This window comes from Cryptotermes secundus, unplaced genomic scaffold, assembly GCF_002891405.2.
Source record: "Cryptotermes secundus unplaced genomic scaffold, Csec_1.0 scaffold57, whole genome shotgun sequence".
Classification (NCBI taxonomy): Eukaryota; Metazoa; Arthropoda; class Insecta; order Blattodea; family Kalotermitidae; genus Cryptotermes; species Cryptotermes secundus.
The window spans coordinates 286,308-313,770 of NW_019725840.1; the positions used below are offsets into that span (position 1 = coordinate 286,308).

The 27,463-nt window shown below is 40.4% G+C and overlaps 2 protein-coding genes across 9 annotated transcripts in view; one reads left to right on the forward strand and one right to left on the reverse strand.

The window, feature by feature from the left end:
- Positions 1 to 911: 911 nt before the first annotated feature.
- Positions 912 to 12,471, reverse strand: LOC111863602 (peptide-N(4)-(N-acetyl-beta-glucosaminyl)asparagine amidase). 3 transcript variants are annotated; one of them, XM_023850069.2, is made up of 8 exons: positions 12,062 to 12,471; positions 10,319 to 10,504; positions 8,681 to 9,028; positions 5,611 to 5,793; positions 4,986 to 5,333; positions 4,114 to 4,381; positions 2,824 to 2,982; positions 912 to 1,190 (listed from the first exon to the last, which is right to left on the reverse strand). In XM_023850069.2, the coding sequence occupies exons 1-8, from the start codon at positions 12,272 to 12,274 to the stop codon at positions 1,012 to 1,014; spliced, it is 1,884 nt and encodes a 627-aa protein (XP_023705837.1). In that variant the 5' UTR covers positions 12,275 to 12,471; the 3' UTR covers positions 912 to 1,011. The 3 variants fall into 3 exon arrangements, with proteins under 3 accessions (XP_023705837.1, XP_023705839.1, XP_023705838.1); XM_023850071.2 differs by having other exon boundaries at positions 11,990 to 12,154; XM_023850070.2 differs by lacking the exon at positions 12,062 to 12,471 and adding an exon at positions 11,739 to 11,947.
- Positions 12,472 to 12,643: 172 nt separating this feature from the next.
- The window catches only part of LOC111863598 (E3 ubiquitin-protein ligase RNF123), a 32,637-nt gene continuing 17,817 nt past the window's right edge, over positions 12,644 to 27,463 (forward strand). For 5 of the 6 annotated variants that reach the window (XM_023850065.2, XM_023850062.2, XM_023850063.2 and 2 more), the window contains exons 1-8: positions 12,854 to 12,990; positions 13,390 to 13,499; positions 17,740 to 17,978; positions 18,581 to 18,676; positions 21,567 to 21,711; positions 23,536 to 23,779; positions 25,780 to 26,034; positions 26,938 to 27,119. In XM_023850065.2, the coding sequence (XP_023705833.1) occupies positions 13,399 to 13,499; positions 17,740 to 17,978; positions 18,581 to 18,676; positions 21,567 to 21,711; positions 23,536 to 23,779; positions 25,780 to 26,034; positions 26,938 to 27,119 (1,262 nt within the window). In that variant the 5' untranslated portion in view covers positions 12,854 to 12,990; positions 13,390 to 13,398. Of the gene's footprint in view, positions 12,750 to 12,853; positions 12,991 to 13,389; positions 13,500 to 17,739; positions 17,979 to 18,580; positions 18,677 to 21,566; positions 21,712 to 23,535; positions 23,780 to 25,779; positions 26,035 to 26,937; positions 27,120 to 27,463 lie in introns of those variants that run through there. The other variant, XM_033751125.1, reaches the window with a different exon arrangement.

Below are 27,463 nucleotides of genomic sequence, written 5' to 3' on the forward strand. Positions count from 1 at the left end.
AGTTAGTTAGAGCACTGGTTGCCAAGGTAATGGTCTTCAGTAACAGGCATCAGTTTCAACCATCCTGTCTTTTCATTTATTAGTAAGTTCATTCTGCAATAGTAATAAAAAATACAGCTTGCTGTATGGAAGCAATCTTGATATCTATTGCTTCCAGTTAGATAAACTTCAATGTATTCATTGGCTTTGTGGTCCTCACAGCAGTGGTGACTATGAAGCAAGCAGATTTCTGCTTCCCTGCTTCTTATTCGTTTCTTCATCAGCTTGCTCTTAAACCCTGATGCTGAAGGCATTATGTTCCTCCAAAACAATGAGTGACTTCTTCCAGACTACACATCTCATGCCAGAAGGCAAACATCCTTTTAATCTCTCCAATTACATTCTCTGATCTCAACTGTATGCAGATACCAAGGCTTAATAACTTATTCCATTCCACTTTAATAGCTGATAATCAACAACATGTTGTTGGGTAAGTAATCTGATTTACTTGATGTTTATTAAACAACACTGCCAATAATTCAGGCTATGTAATGTTGAATGACTGGGAAGTGAATTATGAATGGGAGTGGTTGTGGCACAATTCATGGCACTATCCTGGCATAAGCTAGGGGGGGGGGAAGCTGAGAAGGACCACAAAAGACCTCAGTCATGATAGCCCACATCCTGGCTAAGACAGACTGTGCATCTCAACATCAATCATGTGTTATCGCCTAAGCCAAGTTGCTCAGTATCTATCATATAATTATATAAATACATAAGGAAGTGAAGAAAGCAGTCTTCTGGGATTTGGCACCGTGTATATGTGGTGTTAACCGATGTTTCGGAGGAACGTATCGCCCCCATCTTCAGGGTTGAAGAAGTATAAGTAAATCTGCAAGTGACAACACCGTGAGACACGGTCAAGNCAATGGACAGCATCCAATATATAATACATGCAATAATGATGTCGATAAAATATATTAATATTTTGGCTTTGTCAGACATCTGGCATAGTTTCATACCACCAAGGTATCATAGACACTTTTTAAGCCTGATTATGATATCCAGGGGATAATCCTCATTTTCACCAGTATTTTGGCGAAACAGCTGTGCGTGTTGCCATCCACCATCGCCTATGCCAACTCTCAGGTGAGCACTAAATTCCAGCTTTGAACAACCTCTGAAGTCACTTGTTTCAAATACCTTGCCATCTATAAAACAGAAACAAACATGGAAATAGTAATGGCCATGTTTGACCATGTTTTGGTCATATTTGAACTTATAGGAATATAAACTACAAACTCTTCATTGCAAATAAAATATAAGGATTTAAGGGAGAGAGAGAAAAAAAGAAAGAAATTAATTACTTAATAAAAAAAATTGTTATATATGCAGTTATTACAGTACTAGTAGGGGCTTCCCATACCTTAATATGTTGGTTTGCATATCCTGATCACATGAACAGCTATGCTAGTGGGGTGTAAGTTCCTCACAGGCTCACCAAAGTTGGAGAGGTTGCAGGGCAGGGGCCAAAAAAACAATGGCCCATGAGCTTTTGGGTTGGGCTTAGAGGCTAACAACCTCACTTCACAAAAAAATGTGTTAAGAAATCCAATGATGGATGCCAGATGATAATTTGCAGAAATGAGCAAGGAATGATTACAAGCATGACTTGAAGATGCTGAGAATGATTTATAAGAACTAAAAGTGAACAGAAGGTTAGTAACAGAGAAAAAATTTCATCTGTCATCAAGGAGGCCGAGGTTCTCTGAAGACTGCAGGACCAAGAAGAAAGCAAGTATAGGTAGTGACTTGAATCAGCATCATTTTTTTATTGCTAGTGGGGTGGGACTAAGTCCCTTGCACTGCGGCCACTTCTGGCCTATTGTACCAGCCCCAGATGATAGGTGAGGGTGATTGTGGAGCAATTGGTGGAATGAAGATTGGCATGAAAAACCGAAGTACTCTGAGAAAACCTGCCCCAGCGCCTCTTTTTCCACCACAAATCCCACTTGATCAGACCCGGGATCAAACCCAGGCCGCCGCGATGGGAAGCCAGTGACTAACCACTTGAGCTATGGCGCGGCTTAAAGATCACGGTAAGTACATTTTTAACCCCTTGCAGACTCCTTTAATATGGCACCCTTCCTGCCCTTATACCTACATTTAAATGGCTGCAAGTCTGTTGTGTCACCTTATTTTTAAGTCATGTTTTGGTCAACGAAAAACCACAGAGGAGGACACATCTGCCATATGTTGAAGACTAGATGAAATACTAGTACAACCTACACAGGAACTTCAAAAATGTCATGGAGACTTGGTATGGCTGTTTGGACAGTTTAGCCAAACCACACATTGGAGACAATGTTAGTCTACGAAGGGTTAATGACTCTCTCAACTGCATGGATTATGAGCATCATGCGGAATTATGATTGTTACTGATGAATTGAGAAAATTGTGGAAGAAGGTACTCGTGACCTATTTGACAGTACCATCCTGTTACCATTGTGATGAGAATGAGGAAAGCCACATAAAACCTCAGTCAGCCTGTAGGCTCAGAAATTAACCCAAGATTCTGATGTCAAAACTGAAGCAATAACCACTCTACCATAAAATTTGGCCAGAATCTGAATGAAAACATTCTCAGAAAACAACCACTTTAAAAACAGAGTAAATGGGAAGATAATATTGAACTAGACTACAGACAAATAGACAATGAAAATTTCAGCTGGTTTGGAAAGGACTGAGTGGTAGGTTTTGATATTAGTAATGGGTCTTATTATCAAAAATATTACTTAATTAGTAGAACAACTGAATATATGGTGAAATTTGTTATTATCATACCTCCAGGTACAAGAGCGCATGTATCTCCTGCACACAATTTCAATAGCACTCTCCCTGTGTCACGCAGCCAAGTAGAACATTGTATGCATACACTATCTACAACTGTACCACTATCTGTGAAATCAAACTTCCACATTATGGTACCCTCATCACTGCCCTCTGAAACAGTAAATGAACATCTAAATGTAGCACTATCCTTTTTGTTCACATTAAGCACATTAACTTCTTGCTTTTGTATTCATTTCCATATCTCTTGGCATGTTCAGGACGAACATCTACAAAAATGCATCTGATGGCTTCATAATGTCGAACCATCTGTCTGCATGCAGCCAATTCCTGAAACCCCTAAATGAATTTACACAAAAATCGATTGGGAGGGGGTTAAATTGGTCAATACATTCCAGTACTTTTCATGATAACATGCATGCAACTCTCTGAATATTTATTGCAACAAACAAACTTTCAAACAAGAATTTCAGAGAAAAATGAAACATACATTTCTTGTCCAATACACTTCTTCTACGTCTTATGGTTTTCAAATACTTAAACAGAAGGATTTTTTCTAGAATTACTGAGTGTTTGGACATTATCACTCTTAATGTTATTTTATTTAAAAGCAAAGTTTCAGAGACTGGACTTTGCCTGCATCCTCAGGTAAAAGAGTACTCACCTGGGTCCAATTGATACAGGCAGTCCCTATCTCTGGATCAGCTCTACTGATTAGGCCCAACTTAGGCTTGTACCTGAGGATGTTAACACAGTCCAGTCTCCAAAACCATGTTTTGAATAATAAAAAGAGAGCAATGGATAATGTCCAGGAACTCAATGATTGTAGTGATATGCCGCTGTCAGGAACTTTCAAAAAATTTTCTGCTTCATCAACTCACAGCCTGAGAATCAGACAGACTTTGCTCTGTAAGATCTGAGGTTTTCACGGTGACGACTATGAAGAAAGCCGTCTTCTGGGATGTGGCACCGTGTGGATGTGGTATTATCTGACGTTTCAGAGGAACGTATCACCTCCATCTTCAGGGCAGAAGGAAAAATAAGAAAATCCACAAGCGAAGAGACCGTGAGAACTGGTACAAGCAGACTTTGCTCTGTCTGTTTTTACAGTATTTATGAGACAGTACCCAAAGTAAGGATTCATAAATTATACTCTATAGACAATAAAAGAGTAAACATGCTAGAACTGTTACGCTGACATTTCCTAACTTGTCTGCACAATTATCTGCATGTTCAATTGGATCAACAGCTTGATGTACTGAAAATACAACAAAGTGGTCTTACCAGTCGTTGCTAAGTAGGCCATTTTCCAATCTTTCTCTTCTTTCCTGAAGACTGATTTCATTTGAAAAGTTCCATTTTCCCAGCCTTCTATCTCCTCCAACCCAACACTTCTCACATACTTGTTTCTTGATGTTGAATACCGAATGTGCATCTTGCCTGCTTTGATCTCCGACTGGGTTGGCTTCCATGTGAAGGGATCCACACATTTCTGTGAAACATCTGTTTCTCCTCGGGCCAGCCTCCATGCCAAAGATCCTGAAGTGCGTCCCTAAAAAATAAAATCACACTTAAAATACCAACCTAAATACTTTGTAATTTTAAAAGTAGAAACATTGTGAAGTTAATCTATTTGAAGACCGTGCCATAGCTCAAGAGGTTAGTCACTGGCTTCCCACCGCGGCAGCCTGGGTTTGATCCCGGGTCTGGTCAAGTGGGATTTGTGGTGGACAAAGTGGCACTGGGGCAGGTATTCTCCGAGTACTTCGGTTTCCCCTGCCGATCTTCTTTCCGCCAATTGCTCCACAATCACCCTCACCTATCTGTCATCTGGGGCTGGTACAATAGGCCAGAAGTGGCCACAGTACAAGGGACTCAGTCCCACCCCACTTCACCGTCACCTATCTGTCATCTGGGGCTGGTACAATAGGCCAGAAGTGGCCGCAGTACAAGGGACTTAGTCCCACCCCAGTAGCAATAAAAGAAAATAAAAAATAATCTATTTGAATCATCCAAATCCTTCCTGGGCATACAGATAAGCAAATGGGGCAAGAAATTAAAATATTACTTACTGTTCCATCTCACCTTGCTTAGTCACAATCTAATAAGCATCCTTCAAACAAAATACAAGTCCAACTAATGGTAGGAACTGATACCTTCTTTTCTGCTTCAGTAGGCTGACGAGGTGTCAGAAACTCAACAAGCTCTGCTACCAGTCGTTTGTTGAGGTACAGTTTCCTGGCATCAGACATGTCCTGTTGTCGTTCTTGTCTAAGCTGCATGATGGTGGCCAGCAGGTCACTTTCGGTGCACTCAGTCCTGCGACTCAAAACTTTCTGATGTCTGCATGAGTATCGCCATGTCACGTCCTGCACTTCATCTCGCGAGTATGCCATCACATATGAGAGCTTTTTGCCCCAGCCAATTTCGTACAAAAGGGGACAGTCACATACATTTTCACAGGGGTCACAGTGGAGCCACCTCCTCCGTGTGCCTGAGTAAACCTGTAAATATACAGCTAATTTAAACAATTCCTGGTTACCTCTGTCTTTTCCTGTCACTTCTTGTTTCATCACCAAAGACAGCATGGCTGTAATACGATTCCTCTGTTATTCCAGTGACACAGTTTGATGACTGTGAGATGCCTACTTGTCTAACTTGGAGCTACTTTAAACACTGTGAAATGTCATGAGATAAAAGTCAAAAAGAAAATAATTTATAACAGATGTAATACAGCGTTACATAAATCTTGTTATAATCTATCCTTGATGTGTCCCTCACCTCTGTCCACACATGATCTGTCTCATCTGCAATGTAGCGAGCCTCCCAGCCAAGTGCACGGCACATTAATGTGAAGCAATTGGCCCACTCCCCACAGCGACCTTTACGAGTTTCCAGTAACTTCTCAGGGTCATTGTACCGGGGAAATAACACTTTCTTATGGCACATTTTGCAGGAATATACCTATATAATCGAGGAACAACACTTATATAAGTCATTCTACACGATGTACAAATGCCAAGTATCACTTAACATAAGCCATATGCATACATGTAACAGCTGAAGTTTTCACGGTGGCTCGAGTTGAGAAAATCTTTGCAGACTATCAGCCACAACAGTTGGTTAAAAATTGCCGATTTCTGATCAGATCCTGATGATGAGGACAGAAATGGCACCTGAAGAATTGGTAATTTTTAATTATCCGGCATGGAAGATATCCAAAGAAGATTTTACTAACAGTTGGAAACTATCTGAGAGTTTAAATTATATGAAAACACATGCACCAAGAGTGAAAGAGTGATGACTCTTGACGTACAGAAAGTTGTGAATGTTTAGAAGGGAAAGATCCTGAAGCAAAGACACCATTACCTTTATGAAAGTATTATCCTGGATGAAATAAACCAGCAAATGCCAACAACAATAACCAGTTTCTCCCCCAGATTAAAAAAAGGCACTGCCAAAATATGGGTCACAATTTGAGTGGTTCATTTGCTTGTAAAAAGTAAAGTAAAGCTATTCCTGTAACAGGCCGTGAAGGCCCATAGGGTTGTGAGACGTTGAGGGTCCCACATTACCTTGACAATTGGCTCAAAGATGGCGGTAAGGTTGTCAGCCTTACGCATCGGCCGCGCTTCACTCCCCACGAAAATTATTTAATTAATTCCTGGTACTCATTTCTGTTAGAGGCTGAGTAAACTCCATGGCCTAGTATGGCCGGAAGGATTAGGTCAATTGAAAAAATCCAATGACCTCATCGGGACTTGAACCAGCGACCTTCCGGCTTGTAGCACAGTACCGTAACCACTACGCTACCGCGTACCCCGTTCATTTGCTTACTTCTTTAATTCCATCTTTCTTTCATCTCTCATTCCTGTTCCTTGAACAAGATTTAACTAAATAAGAAACATTTCCTAAATTCCTTCTAACTGTAATTTTACCATGAACATCATTTCTGTTGTAATTATCAAATTCTTAGAGCATGGGCCTTTATACGTGTAGACGAATTGGTAAAATGACCAGTTACAGGCTGAATGACCCAGGTTCTACTGTTGGCAGGAGAAGGGATTTTTCTCTTCACTTTTACACCCAGACCAACTCTGAGGCCTTTGCATTGCCATACTCAGTGAGCAGAGCTTGATGACACACTTTCCTCTCAGAGATAAAAGTGGCCAAAGCCTGCAGATGGCAAATCACTCCCATCTACTGCTGACATTATAAATGCATAAAACTTTACCTAATTCCCCCCATACACCTTCATGGAATGGTGCTCAAACACAGAGGCAACATTAATTTTCACATAAGCAATGGTGTTATGCAACCCGTTTCTAGGCAATTGATCAGTACACACATTCCCGTGACAATAAATACAAAGACAACAACAGAATTACTGTTGGAAATGGTGTTTTCTACTTGGTCCGTGCAAAGTGGTTATAAGGAAGACAACTGGGGTGACCCAATTAGTTGTCAGTTGAAAGTCTGCTTGTGAAGGGAGGACTATGAGTTTTGTGTGAAATGGCCACCAGCCTGGGAGTTGTTAGTTGGTAGTTGTCAATTGTAAGCTGAATTCTGCATGGGAGGCTCTGATGACAGAACCTGAGCACATGAAGCTGAAGAATCACCACTGTTAGAAGCTGCTGTCAGGGAATGGCTGATGAAGATGCAGGAGGCTGGAAAAAGGCTTAGCAGATGCTGTGTTGATTTGTAAAGTGTAGAGATTAGCAGTAGCACTGTAATTACTTGTAGTTCCAAGTGAATAAATCCATTCACCAATCAATCAATCAATTTATTTGTTCCAAGAATCCATATTTTGTGATAACAACCTCCAGATACAGAACAAGTCAATAACTACATATTAATAAAACATACATATCATACATGAGTCAACTATACTATAAAATACATACCTCATCTACAGTCACACCCCTAAATTGTGACAATATAATAAAAGCCTCCCTTGCTGGACAGTTCAAAGGGTAGGCATCAGACACACCAAAAACTGATGCCGGAAGCAGCATCATCAGCAGCGACTTGAAGCACAGAGCAAATGATGCTCGAGATGGTTCAAGTTCGTATAGCAACAGGTGTGACCAGAGTGGTTTGAACGGCTGTTGTACTGCGATGTGGAAAGCAAATGGAAAAACTACAACATTATCACTTTTCCTGCACAGTCTCTTTTAAAAAAAAACCAGAGATACCATGTATGCGAGATGTTTCCTCTGGAGTCAAACAAACCGGAGGGGCAGATAGAAGTGCCCAAAAGACGAGGAAGAAGACCGAAGAAGATATTTTAATTGAAGGAGAAAGCTTGAGATTGCATGAAGTGGAGGAACTGTTTTGGAAGAGACTGTGGACCTGTCGTCTGATAGATTACTGATGAATGAATAACCACTGGGCATTAAAGGTTTAATCTGAGAGTTATAGTTTAGTCCAGTGGTATTCTGGGCTGACAGTGTGCAGTCTTGCTAGTGGATACCCTGAGATGACATGCCTCTATCCTGGTCCTCTATAAAAGGACTGTCTCTCACTTCTCGCCTTCCATCCGCAGAGGCCCTGAAATTAGCCATCTATTCTCACAGTTCCAGGCCCTCCTGAGACAGAAATGTTACAGCCCTCAAAAGGGCCAGCTTCTTATTCACCATCCCTATTGGCCCAGGCCAGGTTCTATCATCTGTACTCCTCCAATGGGCCTGATAAATCCCTTCCTTGCCACCTGCATATAACCAGCTCATTCCTCATACATCAACTTTGAAGAGGCAGGCAGTGTGTTCCTTGAAAATATTGGTATCCACATACAAGGTGACACAGTATCACCACCCAGAAGCCCACAGTTTGAAAATAAAAATAAACTTACTTCAGTCCTATAAACTTCTCCTTCTGCTGCATAACTGTAATCATGTCCTATAAACTTTGTAGTTCCTTTACATGACACACACTGTGGAGAAGCAACCCAACAGAAGAAAGAGTTCTTAAACCAAGATAACAGCTCCATTAAAATTAACTCCTGAATATCAACTTCTTTCTCACTAGTTAGGCCACTTTTTATGGATTTCTGTAACTTTCGCATGTTATTTTCTGCTGCTATTTGAAAGTCCTTCAAAGGAATCAATGCAAGGGCCTTGGACTGCAGTTCCTTCTCTTCATATCTCAAAACAGCTCGAGAATGGCTGGCGACTCTCTCAAGAAATGTTTTTTTGGGTCTCTGTAAAGTACCATAAAACATACAGGATTCTCAAACATTGATCTTCTTCAGCTTAAAAACATCAGAGAGATTTTTCTAGTACTACATTTACTCAAGCAATTTACTGTTTTTATCTCACAGTTCCAGGTAATAGTTTTGTGATGAAGATATCTTACAAAACTGACACATATTTTGGCAATTTTCCATCATCCTCTATTGATCAAAGAAAGACAACATTTCAGAATCTGGCCCTGCTTCCATCATCAGGTAAAAGTACGAATCCTGCTCTGCTGGGTCCGTTGGATGGAGCTAGTCTGTCTCTGGATACGAAATATCAGGAAATAAATTAGTTACTCTTCCACTGCTGCAAAGGAGGAAGTTTACATAAATTTCATGAAGCCAAAATAAATTTTCAGAAATAAAGGTACATAAAATGCACAATACGGCATTTGGCTTCTACATCTAGGCAGCTCTGAGAATAAGAGGGGATGGCTACTGAACCTGTAATTAAATGAAATCCAATAGCTTAACTAAGTAACCACTAACACTTCCACCCCTCCCCCCCCCATCTCCCAGCTGCTGGCTGACCTCCCAGACCAGCAACATTTAGCAGTACACTAGCAGTCGTCAGTATGTCATGGTAAAGAAATGAGCAGTAAACAGCTGACATATGTCAAAGGAATTGGAAAATGTAGCTCCAAACACCATCTAGTGACAGAGTACAAAATATGTGCCCAAAGTGTGTTCTAAAAGAGAGGTATTTTGTTTTGTCAGTGTCAGTACTAGCCAACCTTTGTCAGATATGTCTGTCTGGATGACGCACCCATAAATTGGGAAATAAAAGGGTTAAGATTAAAATTATTTTCATATGGAACATAGCAAGAAGCACGCAATTTAATAGATGAAGTACACCCTGTTAAACAATGATATATGTGGAAACAGAGGTTCTTGTCACCCGTAACAAAATGATGAGAATTCTTGCAATTGACCCTCCAGTATCGAATGGAGGTTTGTTTGTTTCATTGCTCATCAGTTTGTTTGTCAAGACTTTCTCAGCCACATGTCTTGTATAGCATCATCTCCTTGAATAATTGTGGCAGCTGTCCTCGTTTAGTTCAAGGCAGTAATATAAAATTTCCTGCACATAGAAAAGAAAATCACAAACAAAAATCAGATAACCTTTGAACCATGAAATGCACTTCAAACCTCCTTAACACAAGGGTGGAATGCTAATGACTCAACTGTAATAATTCATGAAGTGAAGGCTGACACATGGTGAGATTGGGCTAACATTAACTTTAAACATTTTACCGTTATTTTCTTTTGTACTATAGGATTTGATGTGCTTGTAGCTGATGAAGATGGTGATACGTCAGACGGTGCAGAAGATGTTGCTGGAATTTTCTTATACGTGCTTCTTCTTGTAGAAATCTCATCCCTTATATGCTTCAGATTTTCCAATGATACATTCCCTGGTAGTACCAAACTGTCTTCACCCTAAAGTATAAATAACAAGTATTATTAATGATCCTATACATACAGAAAGATCATCTTACAGAAAATGCAGCTGACAAGGCATGTAGCACAAACTGGAGACATGAGAAATGCATACAAAGTTTTCCATGAAAAACCTGATAGGACAAGATCACTGGGAAAACCCAGATGCTGGTGGCAGGACAATATTAAAATGCATCTTAAAGAGGTATGGTGTGTGGGTGAGAATGTATTCATTTGGCTCAGGACAGCAATCAGTGGCGGGCACTTATGAACATGGTAATAAACCTTCAGGTTCCACAGTGGGAAATTTCTTGAATAAGGTAAGGTAAAGTTGTCCCTGAGCTTAATTAATTAAGCATTACACCATGAAGGTGTATGGGGGAGTGGATGTATAGATCCACATTTTATTGACCTCGGTACTAGCTAGAGGTGAGTGGTCAGCTTCATGCCCCGGCCGCTTTACCCCTGGTACCCATTGGATAGGAGGTTGGGTGGACCCCATGGCTGGTCTGGACAACGTGGAGAAGAGAAAATTCTTGAGCCTATTGGGACTAAATCCTCAACCCCTCAGTCATCCAGCCCAAAGCCAGTTGCTATACTGACTACACTTCCCGAACAGCTGAAAGCAAATATTAGTGTCTCAAGATGGACTTTGCCCAGTGCAGTTAGGGAGACACCCTGTACATTCTACAAGATATTACCTGGCACATATGGGGAATGGTGTCTGCTATTTATATTAACCTGCCAGTCACACGAGAAACAGTCCTACAGAAAACCAATACAAAGTCAAAACAATATGTTTTCACAGAGATACTGGGTTTTCCGACTTTATCCATCGTCCTGGTTTTTTAAAAAAAAAATAAAGTCCGAAAACCCAATATCTCTGTGTGTTATACACCATCATCAGAATCCTATAGTAACTAATATGTTTTCACTTTAGTGGGAATCTTCCAAGGGGACACAGCAGATCAATGTGTGAGAAAATTCAGATACACGTACAATACATAACATAGTCACAAATTCAAGTAGCCTCTACTGTAATGGCACCTGCATGAAAGTGGATAGGCAGCGCTGCCATTGGTGGCTGGGAGAAGTACTGCATATCGGCTGAACATATGCACCATCACTATAAAATAAATCCTGAATTCACTGCCAGGATTTCAAACCTAAAAGTTCACCCTACAACCAACTACTTTAACACCTATGAAGGTTTTACTTCCCTATTGTTACTTACAGCATGCATCATATACCATAGGTTCCTAATACATAATACAGTGTACTGGTTTCCAATTCTGTTTCACCCTTCAGAGGCATATTACTCAAATCCTCATCTGCCTAAAATGCCTTGTAACAGACAACTCCTTCCTCTCGATGACCTCTTCTTCTCACAGTCCATAACAGGAATATCATATATCACTCAACACACATAATTTCATGCAGCCTACTTAAATGACTCAGAAATATGCTGATCCAGTAAGTATTCACCTTCATGCGTTATACGTCATGGGAAGTGACGATGATAATCCAACATATAATTTCATCCCTATGACTACTCACTTCTTGAAATCCCATTTCAAACAGGCACTCCATTGCACCAACTACAGGTATAAGCTTGTTTGAAACTGTTGGACTGCCGAGTTTGATACTCCTATACTTTGGGTTTGATGGATTTTTGATAACATTATCAACAAGTTTCAGCAACACCGAAGTGGTTTCTAAGTACACATCTTCAGGATTCTCCTCTAAAGCTAATATACAGCTCATTGTCATGTTGAATAAGTCTTAATGAAATGATTCAAAACAAATACTAAACAATTCGAAAATTAAAAAGTAAAGCAAACACCGAATTTCAGAACCCAGAAAATTCACCAAGTTCACCTCACATTTGATCCACTATTTTGGTACACCTGTTTTCTCTCTACACCTCAACGACCCCAACACGCCCAACAGAACGCTAGTACTTGGCAACGTACTGAAAGGCACGGATACTAAATGTGCAGCAGTGACAATGATTACGCTATTTGTGCCCTCGTACACTACAGCGCTATACAGTGTCAACTGGTGTCTTCAGGGTCTTCAGTGTGTATCGTGTCTACTAACCTCTCTGACATGGTTATGTCGGTTATGTCAATCATTAACTTTAAGATAATATATGTTCTGTTAAATACTATGGCAATAGTTGTCTTTTACCACGAAAGCAGTCATACGTACTTCCTGACTATATTTTTCAGGCGCCACAACACAGGTGAGTTACCGATCGCCGTACTGAAACCACTCTGATCGTTGTAACGATTGTAACCGAATGTAACTATTATGAACGTGATTATGAACATTATGAATCTCGGCCATCACAGATCTCAGCTGACGTCGCTGGGATGCTTAAATGGAGTGAGGTGCAATGTGTTATTATTAAATTATGACGGACATGACTGAACTGCGTTAAGGGCACGTTATTTTCCGTAAATATCGCAGACGTTCATATTGAGGTAATTATTTTGTAACGAACCTCATTCGCTTGTCATACTGTTTTCGCCGCATCAGCTGGCTATGAAAATTGTTAGTGGCAATAATTGTCATCAAACGCTGATGGAACAGTCATTACTTAACCAGCGTAATGTAACGTCTTACAGAATTTCTGGCCATCAGAAATAAGGCAGTTATATACTAGTACGCCTAAATACCAGAAAATAAATTATATTTTTTTCTTTTAAAGTAAAGCTGCAGATGTCAGTATGTAAATGTCATAATTACATCCAACATTTTGCTAAGAAAATAGTTAGGAAGTGGTCATTGTATTTTAAAGATATAGCCGTGAAACTTTACAGTGATTCCTTGTGTATGGAATTGGGTCATCTCCTTGTGTTAATATACCGGTGTCTATTCAGTTTGCAGCCATGGAAATGGATGAGGTAATACGTCTTTTATTTGGGTGGGACATTGACATGTCTGAAACAAGCAATACTGATCCTTCTTCATCATCATCAGAACGTTCAAAGTAAGTTTCTTGTTGTTGAGGAGGGTACAATGAAATTTATGACTCTTGTTTTTTTTTTTTTGTACTGTTGTCTTGAGAGCTAAATGATCTCACACATTGTGTGGTGGCTGCATCTGACTTTGGTGATAGAAGTATGCACCTTAACATTCATTTATTTTTGTTTAAGAATTTTTGACAGGATTTATATTGTTGTCTCTTTAGTATGGTAGGTGGTTGTCAGGGTTCTTCAGTGTGAAGATGAAAGTAATGAGTTGCTTTAAATTGCTGATAACCACCTACCATCCTATGTGGTATTGTATCCCAGAAGATGAAAATATAATTATCTTAGTTATTCAGAATGCTAATTCAACAACCAGATGTGTAGCTGGACTTGCAGTGGCATAATATTTCATATAGCTGAGGGAATTACCTGTCTTGAAATGAATTAGTGGCTGTGTGAAGTGACCATGGAGTATATCTTGTCATCGTCCAAGATGTTGTATCGTAGTATCCTGTCGCAGTTGGTATTATAATGTATTTTCAGTTTTGTTTACTGTCCACCATGCAACAGTATCAGAATTTAAAGTTAAATCATTTTAAAAGTCATCGCTGCAATACATGTTTTGGTCTACTCATCCATCAGGTGTGTTGTAATTCAGAAGAACTGCTATGCCTTCTACATACTGCAATCAGAGATTTCTTTTAGATTACAGTGTTTTTAAATGAAATTAGTAGTTCCTACTATGTGCCTGGTTGCAGTAGCACGAATTTCAACGCATGTGATGATGAGTGGAGCGACCAAAATATGTGGTGCAGTGACAAATTTTAAGAGGATTAAATTTTAAATCTTGATATTGTTGCATAGTGGATGGCAAATGAAACTTAAAAGAAAATGTAACCATCCAAGATGTTTAAGTGCTTTGTACTTTTCTAGGAAAGTCATAAATTTGTTCTCAGTGATACCAGAACTGGTAGGCCGCGCCATAGCTCAGGCAGTTAGTCGCTGGTTTCCCAACGTGGAGGCCCGGGTTCGATCCCCGGTCAGGTTAATTGGGATTTGTGGTGGACAAAGTGGCACTGGGGTAGGTTTTCTCTGAGTACTTCGGTTTCCCCTGCCAATCTTCATTCCACCAATTGCTCCACAATCACCCTCACCTATCATCTGGGGCTGGTACAATAGGCCAGAAGTGGCTGCAGTACAAGGGACTTAGTTCCACCACACTAGCAATAAAAAAATTAATACCAAAACTGGTACAGGATACTTTGCTGTGACTGATGATGCAGATGTTATGTTGTTTCTTGTATCCAGTAATAATTATGATTTGCTTGTAGTCAGATATTTTACTATTTCTTGGTTGAAATGTTTCTATTGTTATTTCATAATCAATGTTAATAGTATTAATTATGTGTTCACTGGAGTCAGCTATCTGATTCAACATATTTTATTCCATTTTATTCTATTCAGTTACTTTGTTTTATTTATTCTGTATATTATGTACTATTTTGACATGTTCTATATCTTACGTGTACTGTGGATCTGTGGAACGTTAAATTAATTCAAATTGAAAAATTTAAATTAAAATTCTTGAGAGAATGACCTGGGAAGTGCTACAGCTCTCTCCACATAGTCCATAGTTTAACTCCCAGTCATTTCAGTCCATTTGGGCTACAGAAACAGTTGATGGGACGCCAGAAGCTTGAATATTTCATATGCCGAGTAGTCATTTCTTACAGAGGCTTTGTAAAAATTCTTTTGTGCTCAGTCGAGAAGCTCACATGGTGGTGAAAAAATGTGTGGCGCTAGGTGGTGATACAAGGTGTGGCAATAAAGAAACCGGATTCATGCTCTAACCCTTTATTAAAAAAAAATCAGACAGTCGAAATGTTATCCCCTTCAATGTAGTCCCCTCCCCGATCCCTACACCGCTCCATGCGAATTTTCCACTGTTGGAAGCAGTGCTGCAGGTCATCTTGTGTTATGCTCTTCAAGAGTTGCGTCGCTTTTGCTTTCACTGCATCCACGGACTCGAACCTGGTCCCTTTCAGCGCAGACTTGATTTTTGGGAAGAGAAAAAAGTCGCACGGTGCTAGGTCCGGAGAATACGGTGGATGTTCCATCACTGGAATGTTGTTTTTTGCCAAATACCTCTTCACAGATAGCGCGTTGTGTGCTGGCGCGTTGTCGTGATGAAGAACCCATGAGGCATTCTTCCACATGTCTGGTCTCCTTCGTCGCACACGTTCACGGAGGTACGTCAAAACATTTTTATAATAAACCTGATTGACAGTCTGACCTTCAGGCACCCAATCAATGTAGATTACCCCCCGGATATCGAAAAAAACAATCATCATTGCTTTGAATTTGGACTTGCTCATGCGCGCTTTCTTCTTCCTAGGGGATTTGGGGCTCTTCCAATGCATGGATTGTCGCTTAGTCTCTGGATCATATTGAAGAATCCAAGTTTCGTCACACGTAATTACGTTTTGGAAGAAATCAGGATCATTTTCAATGTTTTCAAGAGTGTCAACACAGCAATTCACTCGATGTTCCTTTTGCTGGGGGGTAAGGATTTTTGGCACCACTTTAGCACACACCTTTTTCATGCCCAGATCGTCGTGCAAAATCTGTCTAACACTTTCCTTATTGATGTTCGTAAGTTCAGAAATTGCTCGAATGCTCAGTCGACGATCTCTTCGAACAATTCTAGCGACCTTCTCCACATTCTCTGGAGTTTTCGCAGTGGGAGGACGGCCCGATTTTGGATCGTTCCCGACGTTTTTCCTACCCTCCATAAACTTCTTAAACCACTCGAAAACTTGCGTGCGAGATAGACACTGATCACCATATACTTCTGTCAACAAATTGTAAGTTTCAGTGGCAGATTTTCCAAGTTTTGTGAGGAATTTGATGTTAGCACGTTGTTCTGCATTAGCACTCAGCATTATTCCGACGGAGCTCAGAAACACGATCCGCTTCTAACAATGGTCGCGGCCAGACTAACCGATGCACGTGAATGAAACTTTGTGTGACGGTAGAGGGAAGTCCAAGGGTCAATGCCCTACCCTCCTCTTCGTCAATGACGTGGCCGGAAATGAGTCATAAAAGTAATCCGGGTTCTTTATTGCCACACCTTGTATACAAAGACGAGATATCAAGATTCCTCTGAAGGTATGCAATGATTTTAAGTCATGAACTTAGTATTCCTACCTTGTATTAAAGATGTCAACAAAATTTTCCAGTTAGGTAAAGTAAGTTAAAATTTTCCCTGTTCTTAATTAATTAAGCACTAAGCCTTGAAGTTGTGTGGGAGACTGGACGTATAGCTCCACCATTCTTGAACTCAGCACTAAATGGAGGTGAGTGGTCATCTTCATGCCCCAACTGCTTTGTCCCCAGAGAAATTGGCCCCAATAACCTGTGGATAGGAGATTGTGTGTGTCCCAGAGCCAGTTTGAACACTGTGGAAAAAAGTAGTCTTGCACCTGTAGGGAATTGAACCCTGGCCATCTGTCCCATAGTCTGTCACTATACCAACTAAGATATTCCAGATCCACCTTTGCTTCTTGTTGTAATTTGCATTAATGAATCTCTAAGTCTTCTACAGAAGCAAAATGTGATGAAGTTTTGCAGCTTTGATGACTTCTGTTGCAATTGCAACATGTAATCATTCACGCAGAATTACTGGGATTTTGGACTTTGTGCATCGTTCGGTATTCTAGAAACTGGAAAACGTTTCACAGTGCACAGTGCAAATTCTACAAGTAACTCTTCTTTGCAATATATTACAGTAATCCCCCCACTAATCCAGATTAAGAGGGGGGGGGAGGTCATCTGGATTAGTGAAGCAAAAGGTAGGCCTCAAAGACAAGAAAAAAATGTTAGAACACACATAATTGGAAAATTGAATGATAGAAGTAGTGCTGATGAAAATAAAGAAAAAGTATCACTGTAGAGCCTTTATTTAAAGACTATGAAGGCAATACATTTATTCAGTGGTAGAAAACTTTTTGAATGTATTAATGCAGGTTTGAAGAAACTGTCAAGTTTTGTCTGAATAGACAAGTGACTCATCTTCCTTCCTAAATACTATGTTCCTTCTAAAGTATGTACTCAACTGTGAACAGCATTTTTCATATTTCGATTTGGATCAACTGTGACTGGGTTAGCAAGGGTTTACTGTAATAATATTTCATACCCATGCCAGTAATGGCCTTATGAACCACACATGTAACAGTATAATGCTGACTTGTTCTTTTACAGGAAGTTGAGATGTTTGGAATATGCCCACCATCGGGTAAACAGAGCAATGGAAGGGTTGGATCCACTGCAGGGCAAGCAAATGTGGCCTTCAGATACAAGAAAAGGAAGGTTAGGTCATGCTGCAGTGCGTTTTGATATTACTTCAAACGTTGGACAGTCTGCACTTAGCTTAGATCGACTGAGTGTTGCCTCTCAAAGCAACTTCAGCACCGTTCGAGCCAATACTTGCGTTTTTAGAGGTAAGATGTCAACCATGAATGTCGCCTACTGTCACTGGTAATAGTCATGGTTAAACCTAATGTTTCTCATCTGATGTGTCATGATGTTATGAATTCATTTACATGTAGCAGTAGTTCACAGGGTGTAGTAGTACCTGTTACTGTTGCAGAGTAGTGACATAGTAATCTTGTTCAGTCCTGTTATGTCTTATCATGTCATGTTATGTGCCTGTGAAGCTATTAGACTGTGCCTTTGACAGTTGTAATATGTTTTTTATTTAGACTGCGGTTTTATGAATTGATATAACGTGTAGTCTCCTCTGTGGGTGGTTACGCTGTGTTTGGAGAAATCTGCAGACTCCATCTTCAGGATATACTGAGGGCAGAGTCAGCAGGCTCCTTCAGAACATGGGTCCCTGTTTGCTGAACTATGTGACATCACATTTCAGAATATCATAGTGCAAATGCTCACTGCCGTGATAATCTCAAATTGCTATCAGCATTCGTATTCATGGTCATCTTCTGTGTTCTGGAATCTGTAATTGAAATGTTATTAAATAATTCAAGAATTAATTATTAAAAACCCAACACATTCTGATATTTTTATGCCTTATGTGTTTTAGGTAGATGGCAGTATGAAGTGCAGTTGGGTTCGAAAGGTGTCATGCAGATTGGATGGGCTACCATTGGTTGTAAATTCTCCCAGGAAACTGGTGTTGGTGGGTTATAACATTTTTACTTGTGTCTTCTGTGCATGTTATTGCAGCTTTCTTAGCATTTTCAGCACTATGTTACTGTGATGAAACCAGAATTTGAGTTTTTTTTTNTGTTTCCATCCCCAGGTTGAGGGGTCGGGGGCAGGTATTCTAATGAACACTACGGTTTGGAAGCTGGATCTGTTTCCATCCCCAGGTTGAGGGGTCGGGGGCAGGTATTCTAATGAACACTACGGTTTGGAAGCTGGATCTGTTTCCATCCCCAGGTTGAGGGGTCGGGGGCAGGTATTCTAATGAACACTACGGTTTGGAAGCTGGATCTGTTTCCATCCCCAGGTTGAGGGGTCGGGGGCAGGTATTCTAATGAACACTACGGTTTGGAAGCTGGATCTGTTTCCATCCCCAGGTTGAGGGGTCGGGGGCAGGTATTCTAATGAACACTACGGTTTGGAAGCTGGATCTGTTTCCATCCCCAGGTTGAGGGGTCGGGGGCAGGTATTCTAATGAACACTACGGTTTGGAAGCTGGATCTGTTTCCATCCCCAGGTTGAGGGGTCGGGGGCAGGTATTCTAATGAACACTACGGTTTGGAAGCTGGATCTGTTTCCATCCCCAGGTTGAGGGGTCGGGGGCAGGTATTCTAATGAACACTACGGTTTGGAAGCTGGATCTGTTTCCATCCCCAGGTTGAGGGGTCGGGGGCAGGTATTCTAATGAACACTACGGTTTGGAAGCTGGATCTGTTTCCATCCCCAGGTTGAGGGGTCGGGGGCAGGTATTCTAATGAACACTACGGTTTGGAAGCTGGATCTGTTTCCATCCCCAGGTTGAGGGGTCGGGGGCAGGTATTCTAATGAACACTACGGTTTGGAAGCTGGATCTGTTTCCATCCCCAGGTTGAGGGGTCGGGGGCAGGTATTCTAATGAACACTACGGTTTGGAAGCTGGATCTGTTTCCATCCCCAGGTTGAGGGGTCGGGGGCAGGTATTCTAATGAACACTACGGTTTGGAAGCTGGATCTGTTTCCATCCCCAGGTTGAGGGGTCGGGGGCAGGTATTCTAATGAACACTACGGTTTGGAAGCTGGATCTGTTTCCATCCCCAGGTTGAGGGGTCGGGGGCAGGTATTCTAATGAACACTACGGTTTGGAAGCTGGATCTGTTTCCATCCCCAGGTTGAGGGGTCGGGGGCAGGTATTCTAATGAACACTACGGTTTGGAAGCTGGATCTGTTTCCATCCCCAGGTTGAGGGGTCGGGGGCAGGTATTCTAATGAACACTACGGTTTGGAAGCTGGATCTGTTTCCATCCCCAGGTTGAGGGGTCGGGGGCAGGTATTCTAATGAACACTACGGTTTGGAAGCTGGATCTGTTTCCATCCCCAGGTTGAGGGGTCGGGGGCAGGTATTCTAATGAACACTACGGTTTGGAAGCTGGATCTGTTTCCATCCCCAGGTTGAGGGGTCGGGGGCAGGTATTCTAATGAACACTACGGTTTGGAAGCTGGATCTGTTTCCATCCCCAGGTTGAGGGGTCGGGGGCAGGTATTCTAATGAACACTACGGTTTGGAAGCTGGATCTGTTTCCATCCCCAGGTGAGGGGTCGGGGGCATGTACTCTTGTTGGACTAGTCCACTGATTGAAGTTAGCTCTTTTTAACAGATGTAATGCAGCACCTGCCTCCCACGCTCTTCTGAGGATGGAAACAGATTCATTTTCTGAAATGTAGTATACTTTAGAATATCAGATGATGGGTAGAGTCCAGGAACACGTTAATCCTGAATGTTATACACTGTCAGAACCCTTTAGAATCAAGTTATGCCTTTTGTAGTCACTTCTTAATCAACATTAGCATAAGCAAGTAATTTAGATTACCATCTGTGTAATACATCATGCCCCTTTTTCTTCTTAATTTAATAGTAATTAATTTATTATGTCATTAGGAACCTTATGTTTGTATCTTCTTAATTCTCCATATTACACATGTCATTGCATTGTGTCTTGCAGATATTGGGTGTAAAGTTTTATTATTCTTCTGCCTTTACTGTTCAGCAGACATCACTGATTCACCATCTCATGTGCAATGCATCCTTGTGAAACTTATTTAAAAGCTTCATACATCATGCAATGTGTCTTTTTACACCTTATTTAAAAGTTTCTGTACATTGTATTAGACATTTTAACCAACATTGGTCATTATTGGGTGTTTAAAATTGCTGGTGTAAACTGCTTTGCTTCTGTTTTGTGATTCTAATATTTGATGTGTGGTCCCATCTATGTGTTCATGTATTCCATGACGCTAGGTGGCTCTTCCTGTTGTGCTGTGTCCCTAGACTAGGAATGTTTCTGTCTTTATTCATTTTGCATTTGTGTAGCCTGTTGTGCATAAATGGCTTGTATCTGAAGAACGCCATGTTCTGGGATGTGATGCCATGTAGGTATTGTATAAACTGACATTTTGCAGGCGATGCATTCCTCCTGAACGTTGGTTTACACGAGATCTACACAGTGCCACATCCCAGAAGACAGCGTTCTTCAGTCACCACTGTGGAAACCTCAAATCTTACATAAGATTGTATCTGCTTGCCCATCTGTTTGAATGTTTCAACTTAAGAACTGCTGGGCAGGTTTTGGTGAAATGTTATATAAATTGAAAAATTTTAATTTCATGCGTTTAGAAACAACAGCATAGTGGATGCACAAGTGTGTGAGGTGAGAGCCCGAACATTGTTAACGTCTTTGTCAAAGCTGTTCAGAAGAACTGAGTTCCAAGGTGCAAAGTAATTATAGCAGTAAACTAGTAAGGCGGGATTTAGCTCCCTTGTGTAACATAGTTTGTGTTTTAGTATTCTAGGACAGCGTTGAGAGTCATTATTGTTGTTATTGCTCTAGGGGACACAATCAATTCCTATGCATATGATGGGAATCGTATTTGTAAATGGAATATTTCAACACAGAAATATGGAGAGGAGTGGATTGGTGGGGACATCATAGGATGTACAATTGACCTAGATTCTTCCAAGCTGGAATTTTACAGGCGAGTATTTGATAGACGAGTTGTGTGAGTGATACTGTGGTTGTGTAATCCAAAGATTTAATAATGCTAATAACAAAGCTTACTGATGGGACGCACTTCTGAGCCACTTCCAATAAATCACATCCTCACAACTTATTTCTGTAACTAAGAAACTAACTCTCTGGAGCTGAACCATTAGCATGAAGTTAATAGTTCCTTAGTCAATCAAGAAATTCCCAGCATTATATGGAAACTGAGAGTTCGTCGTCATGTTTGCACTAGTCCCCTGTTCTGAGCCAGATGAAATCAGTCTATGCCCGCCCCATCCTGTTTCTCAAAGATTTGTTTTAATATTCTCTCCCATCTGTACCTAAATCATCGTAGTGGTCTCTTTACTTCAGGCTTTCTACCAGAACTTTGTATATGTTCTTTTACATCCCATGTGTCCTACTTGCCCTGTCTGTCTCATCCTTGATTTGATCATTTTAATAATACTGGGTAAGGAGTATTATCAAGCTTTTCATTATGCAGTTGTCTCCAGTCTCCTGCTATTTTGTCCCTCTTAGACCGGAGTATTCTCGAACACCCTCAGTCTGTGTTCTTCCCTTAATGTAAGAGACTAGATTTCACACCCATATAAAACCTCATCTCCCTAAGGTCCATTTCAAAGTTATCCTTTGATCTCCAAAATTTTCCCTAGCAGATACTTCCAAAGATATTTCTTCATCAAAATTCTGTGTGTATATTTTGTCTTGTCCAGTCCTAACCACATTCGTAGCCCAGTCTTACTGTCCTGACAGTACTATGGGACTGTCTGTTTGTATATCTGTGCTCTAGCAGTGTCAGCACTCTTGATGAATGGGGTCTGATGGACTTTCTGTGTTTAAAACTGTCCTTAGATAGGAGCCATTTAAAAGTAGAAAGTCATCATTCACAATTCGTATTTTACTGTTCACTATAATTTTGGGCTACCTGCTTTTGTTCTTTTATTTATTTACATAGATATTTTATTAATTTTGCCTTGTGAATTTATGTCATTGCCAAAATACCTAAATTTAATGGTGTTACTCATTTAGAGGGAAACTGTGGTGGGCTTCCAGAGCCAAGAGACGAGCTCTATCTAATGGACCCATTTGAGTAGGCTTCTTTCCGTTTTACATCTTTTGACAAAAGAAGATCCAGCTTCTGAAGCATTGTATAATTTAAGTATAAGAGTTTTATTATATTTTGTCTTCATTCCGGCAACTTTCACAAGTGGGTATATTTATGAGTTCCAGAATTTCTGTTCTTAATAAAGAGATCGTTTTTTAATTAACTTGCTACTTGTACTGTCCTGCAATGAAGAGAAGGCAAGGCAAGTTGTGGGTAGAATTGATCTTGACCATTTTTCTGCACATTTATGGACACATGAAGGTTTAGTGTGCCTACAGAAATGATAAGAGTTGGCCCAAAATCATGCCAATGTTTTAGCTTGCACATTACATGCAGGCAGGACTTGGTAATTGCGTCACTTTCTCATCAATGGAGGACAGTACTTATTTTACTACTTGACTGAGTAAGTTGGTCTGACTGTGATGCCTCAGACTTATATTCAGAAGGTCCTCGGTCTGAATCTCAGCAAGGACACCAGTTATCATGATGAGGGGTTTTCATAGTTTTTCTCAGTCTCTCCAGGCAATTGCTGGGATAGTATCTCAGTCCATGACTACTTCCTTCCAAATCCTTTTAGGTTCTTCATTAATCAATCATTCTGCCATATGATGCTGTATAGTCTAGTTACTGGTATTGTCTTAAAATAAGCCACAAAAAGGATTCACTACTTGACATACCTACTTTCCTGTATAGGAATGGGAGGACCATGGGAAAAGCCTTTGATTGCATTCACGTTGGCCCTGGAATGGCATACTTTCCTGCTGTGAGTCTCGGTTTCAAAGAAAGTATCGTAGCAAACTTCGGTTCAACGCCAATGAGGTACCCAGTTCCAGGTTTTGAGCCCATTCAACAAGCCCCATTTCGTGATCTGGCCAAGGCAGAAAAACTAATCGTATGGTTGTCACAGCTTCTCAGATTATTCGAGTATAAAGATGAGGTTAGTTACAAATGATTCAAATAAGGTATGGAATGATATACATGAATAAACATTTGTGCAATTGAATTCTTTCTGAGGAAATATGTATATGTGTGCATCTCAGGTGAAGGAGTTTCTGAGATGATTGTCTGTTGTGGCAGTCTCTTATAATTCTACTGAAGGACCAGGTAGTCCATAACTTCTTCCTCTTATGATCACAGGACATTTCGCATGTCTTCATGTCTTTTGTTACTGAAGTGTATTGTCATGTAGGATATGATGTTATGAAGTCTGGCTTATGTTTCCCGGTGTTCTGGAGGAATGTCAGTAAGCTCCTACCAGACTACACAGTGTCACATCCAGGAGATTGGAACCTTTCATAGCTACCATTGTGATAATTTGATATTCTGTGGTAGCTCTGCATGTTTCATGCTTCTGTTTAGATTCGTTTGGATGATTCCAGTGGAAGGAAGAAATACGAGTACCATTTGTACTATATTTTGCTGCCATTTCTGCAGTTTTCTTGTTCTTACTGGTACTGGGGCCATTGACACAATAATAAATGTGTTGATTATAGTTTTATGAACAATTGAAACATGTAACACCCCACCACCTACCCCCACCACATCTACGCCCACAACATCATAACTCAATCAAAACGAAGACAGCACACACACACATACCCAGCAGGCCCAGCAGTATAACACACGCAGTCACAGGAGCAAGACACAACATAAAGCACAGTGAGTATTAAAAATTATAATACCACAAGTAATAAATAAAATACAGAACACGGTATTAATGAATAACAAATTCACGTTACAGATACACACATGAAAATAGAAAGAGTGCTCTGACAGAAGAGGATAGATGTGACTCGAGTAGTGAGATACAACGTAGGAAAAATCCTGAACAATTTTAATATTTGTAATATTTGATATTTATCAATATATATGATAAATATATATTTTAATTATTTTAATATGAAGACGACAAGGCATGCAGTGAACTAGTTTAACATTAATCGAATAAGCACCTGAAGATGGCACTTTTGTGCTGAAACATGTAGTGCGAGAGAGAGGAGTGAGATAGATAAGCGTATGCACTAGAAGACGGTGAAATAAATCATGGATGTAACAGTTGGTTTAATATAACTATTAGACTACATGTTTCTGTCAGGAGATCATCTCCTGGTGTATGTAAATAAATGAAGGAATAAATGTAACATGTTACTGCAGAATTGAATTGGTAAATGGAGTCATTTTCCAAATGTCATGAAATTTTTTGAGAGTTTGCATAAATGTAAATAATGAAATTATTGTTGAATATAAAATAAAATAAACATGGATAGTCGTAGTTGTGTGGAATGTTATATTAATTTTATAGAGGGGAAAGGAGGTGATATGTGGTTGTTTTCATGTGATTCTTCTTAAACTTTCATATCTAATGCTTGCATTCCACTTTTGTCTGAGTGTTCACACTTCAGCAGTGTACATCAGTATTTATTTGTATTCCTGTCTCCATGGATTGAGAACAGACGTGTCTTAGTTGCACAGAGAGTAGACTGGGGATGGAAGACCAGAAAGACCAGAAAGATGAGGTTTGATTCCCAGCAATGGCAGAGGTTTATGTCTCCACCACTATGCCCAGACCAACTCTGGGGCCCACCCAGCCTCGTATCAAATAAGTATCAAGCACTTCTACCCCCGGGCTTAAAGGTGCTAACATTAAAAATATGTGGAGCTGTACCTCCACTCCCTCATACCAATTCACGGCATGGTGATTGATTAAGCAGAGGTACAAAGCACCTTTACTTTATTCCTGTGGAGTAACATTAGTTAGAACAACAGTGCTGAGACTGAGAAACCTGTATTGAAATTTGAGTTTAATTTGAGTTAAAATTTGAAGTCTGAGGCTGCTAGTAATACTGAGTAAAGGTATGGCATGTTGATTTCTCTCCAGGAGCTCTGTTGCCAGAGATGGGAAGGAGTAGTTCCCTCATGATTTGTCTCTCTTGTCAGATCTTGGGCCAAGATGCATCCCAGTCTGATGAGTCCATTAGCAACCAGGCCTTTTTGATGAGGCTTGCTCAGATGCTTCTCCACCACCTGGCCCCCTTACTTCTGTCCCCCTACATTATCGAGGCCTGCTTTGTGCCGCTCCTCGAGAGTCTCTGTAAAGTCACATCAGTGTCTGGGCTGTCCATGAACGAAACTCCAGATGGCAAGAAGCATCGACTAATGCTCTTTCTGGACATGATGTTTGCATTTCTAGAGGTGAGTTCATTTATTATTTATTTATTCTTAATTTATTTAACAGTGCTTTTCAATTTTGAAGGTTATGTAGTGTCAAATCTTGCTGCTGTGGCTCACTCAGTAGCCACCTGGAGGGCAGAAAACTCTTTATTGGACCAAGACATAATTGAAAGCTCATATCTCATCTTGTTTCGCTGTAGATTTCTTTTTTATTGTGGCTTATTTCATAGTGGTCAGTGGCTCATGCTGTGTAGCACTGAATGACAGGATTTAATAAATAATGAATTAGAAATCATATGTTAAGAAGTGGTCGAGATTGAATTTGAGGTGCTGTCTCAGCATTTGACTATAGGGACAGAGGAATACCACAGAAACCTAGGTATAATTCATGTCATGGCTGAGATTTGAACTGGACACTTTCCAAATACAAGTCAGATGCATTACTGCTTGAGCCAACCTGCCTGGTGTATTTCATTGTAGATGTTAATACATGACTTCCTGATAGCTGCTGTATCTCGTGGAGGTGAACAGGGAAAAGAAAGAGAAGATTTGTAGAAGACAAATTCGGGTGGTTATGTGAGAGATTTTTCTAAACAGAGGGAGGGTTTCTCTGTGAGACATCATGATTATCTGGGATGTGATGCCGTGTAGTTTGGTAGTAATGTACCAATATTTTGGAGGAAGCTGCCATCTCTGTCCTCCGAATAGAAGAGCAGGATCTGCCACACTCCAGTCACATCCCAGAAGACCATAATCTTAGCACTCATAATTAGATATGTTGAAAGATCGTTGAATATTTGAGCAGAATCTGCATATAGATTGCACACTAATGCTAGTTTGTGTTTGTTGGCTGGTACAGGTGTCTGTAAGAAGAAAGTATCAACTTTTTGATGGTGATGTAACATTCTTGAAGTTGTGTTGCAGGAGCATGAGCTGAAGAAATCCCTGGAGGGTATCATCGTTTGTTTGCTGACTAGGTTCCGACAGGTGTCCTCCTCCCTTGAGTATAGACAACAGAAACAGAGCCTTCTGCTCCTCACATGTCTTGTGCAACACACTCGAACCAGGCATCACCTACTTGAGAAGATCCTTTTTGGCGTAGTTAGGTAACTGTCAATTTGTGTGTCCAGTGGAACCCTCATTTATTTTTCCTTAATTTACGGTTCTCTGTCATTTGTTGCTTATTTTCAGTTATTTTAAGAAAGTAATTGGAGTGTTAAGTTACTTGTGGGGGCACATGGTAGTGTAGTTGGTTGAGGCACTGTGCTACAAGCTGAAAGTTCATGCGTTCAATTCCCAATCAGGTAATTGGATCTTATCAAGTGACCTAATCCTTCTAGCCGCACTAGGCCCTGGGGTTGACTCAGCCTCTAACAGAAATGAGTACCAGGAATTAATTAAATAATTTTCCTGGGGAGCATAGCTTGGCTGGAGCATAAGGCTGACATCC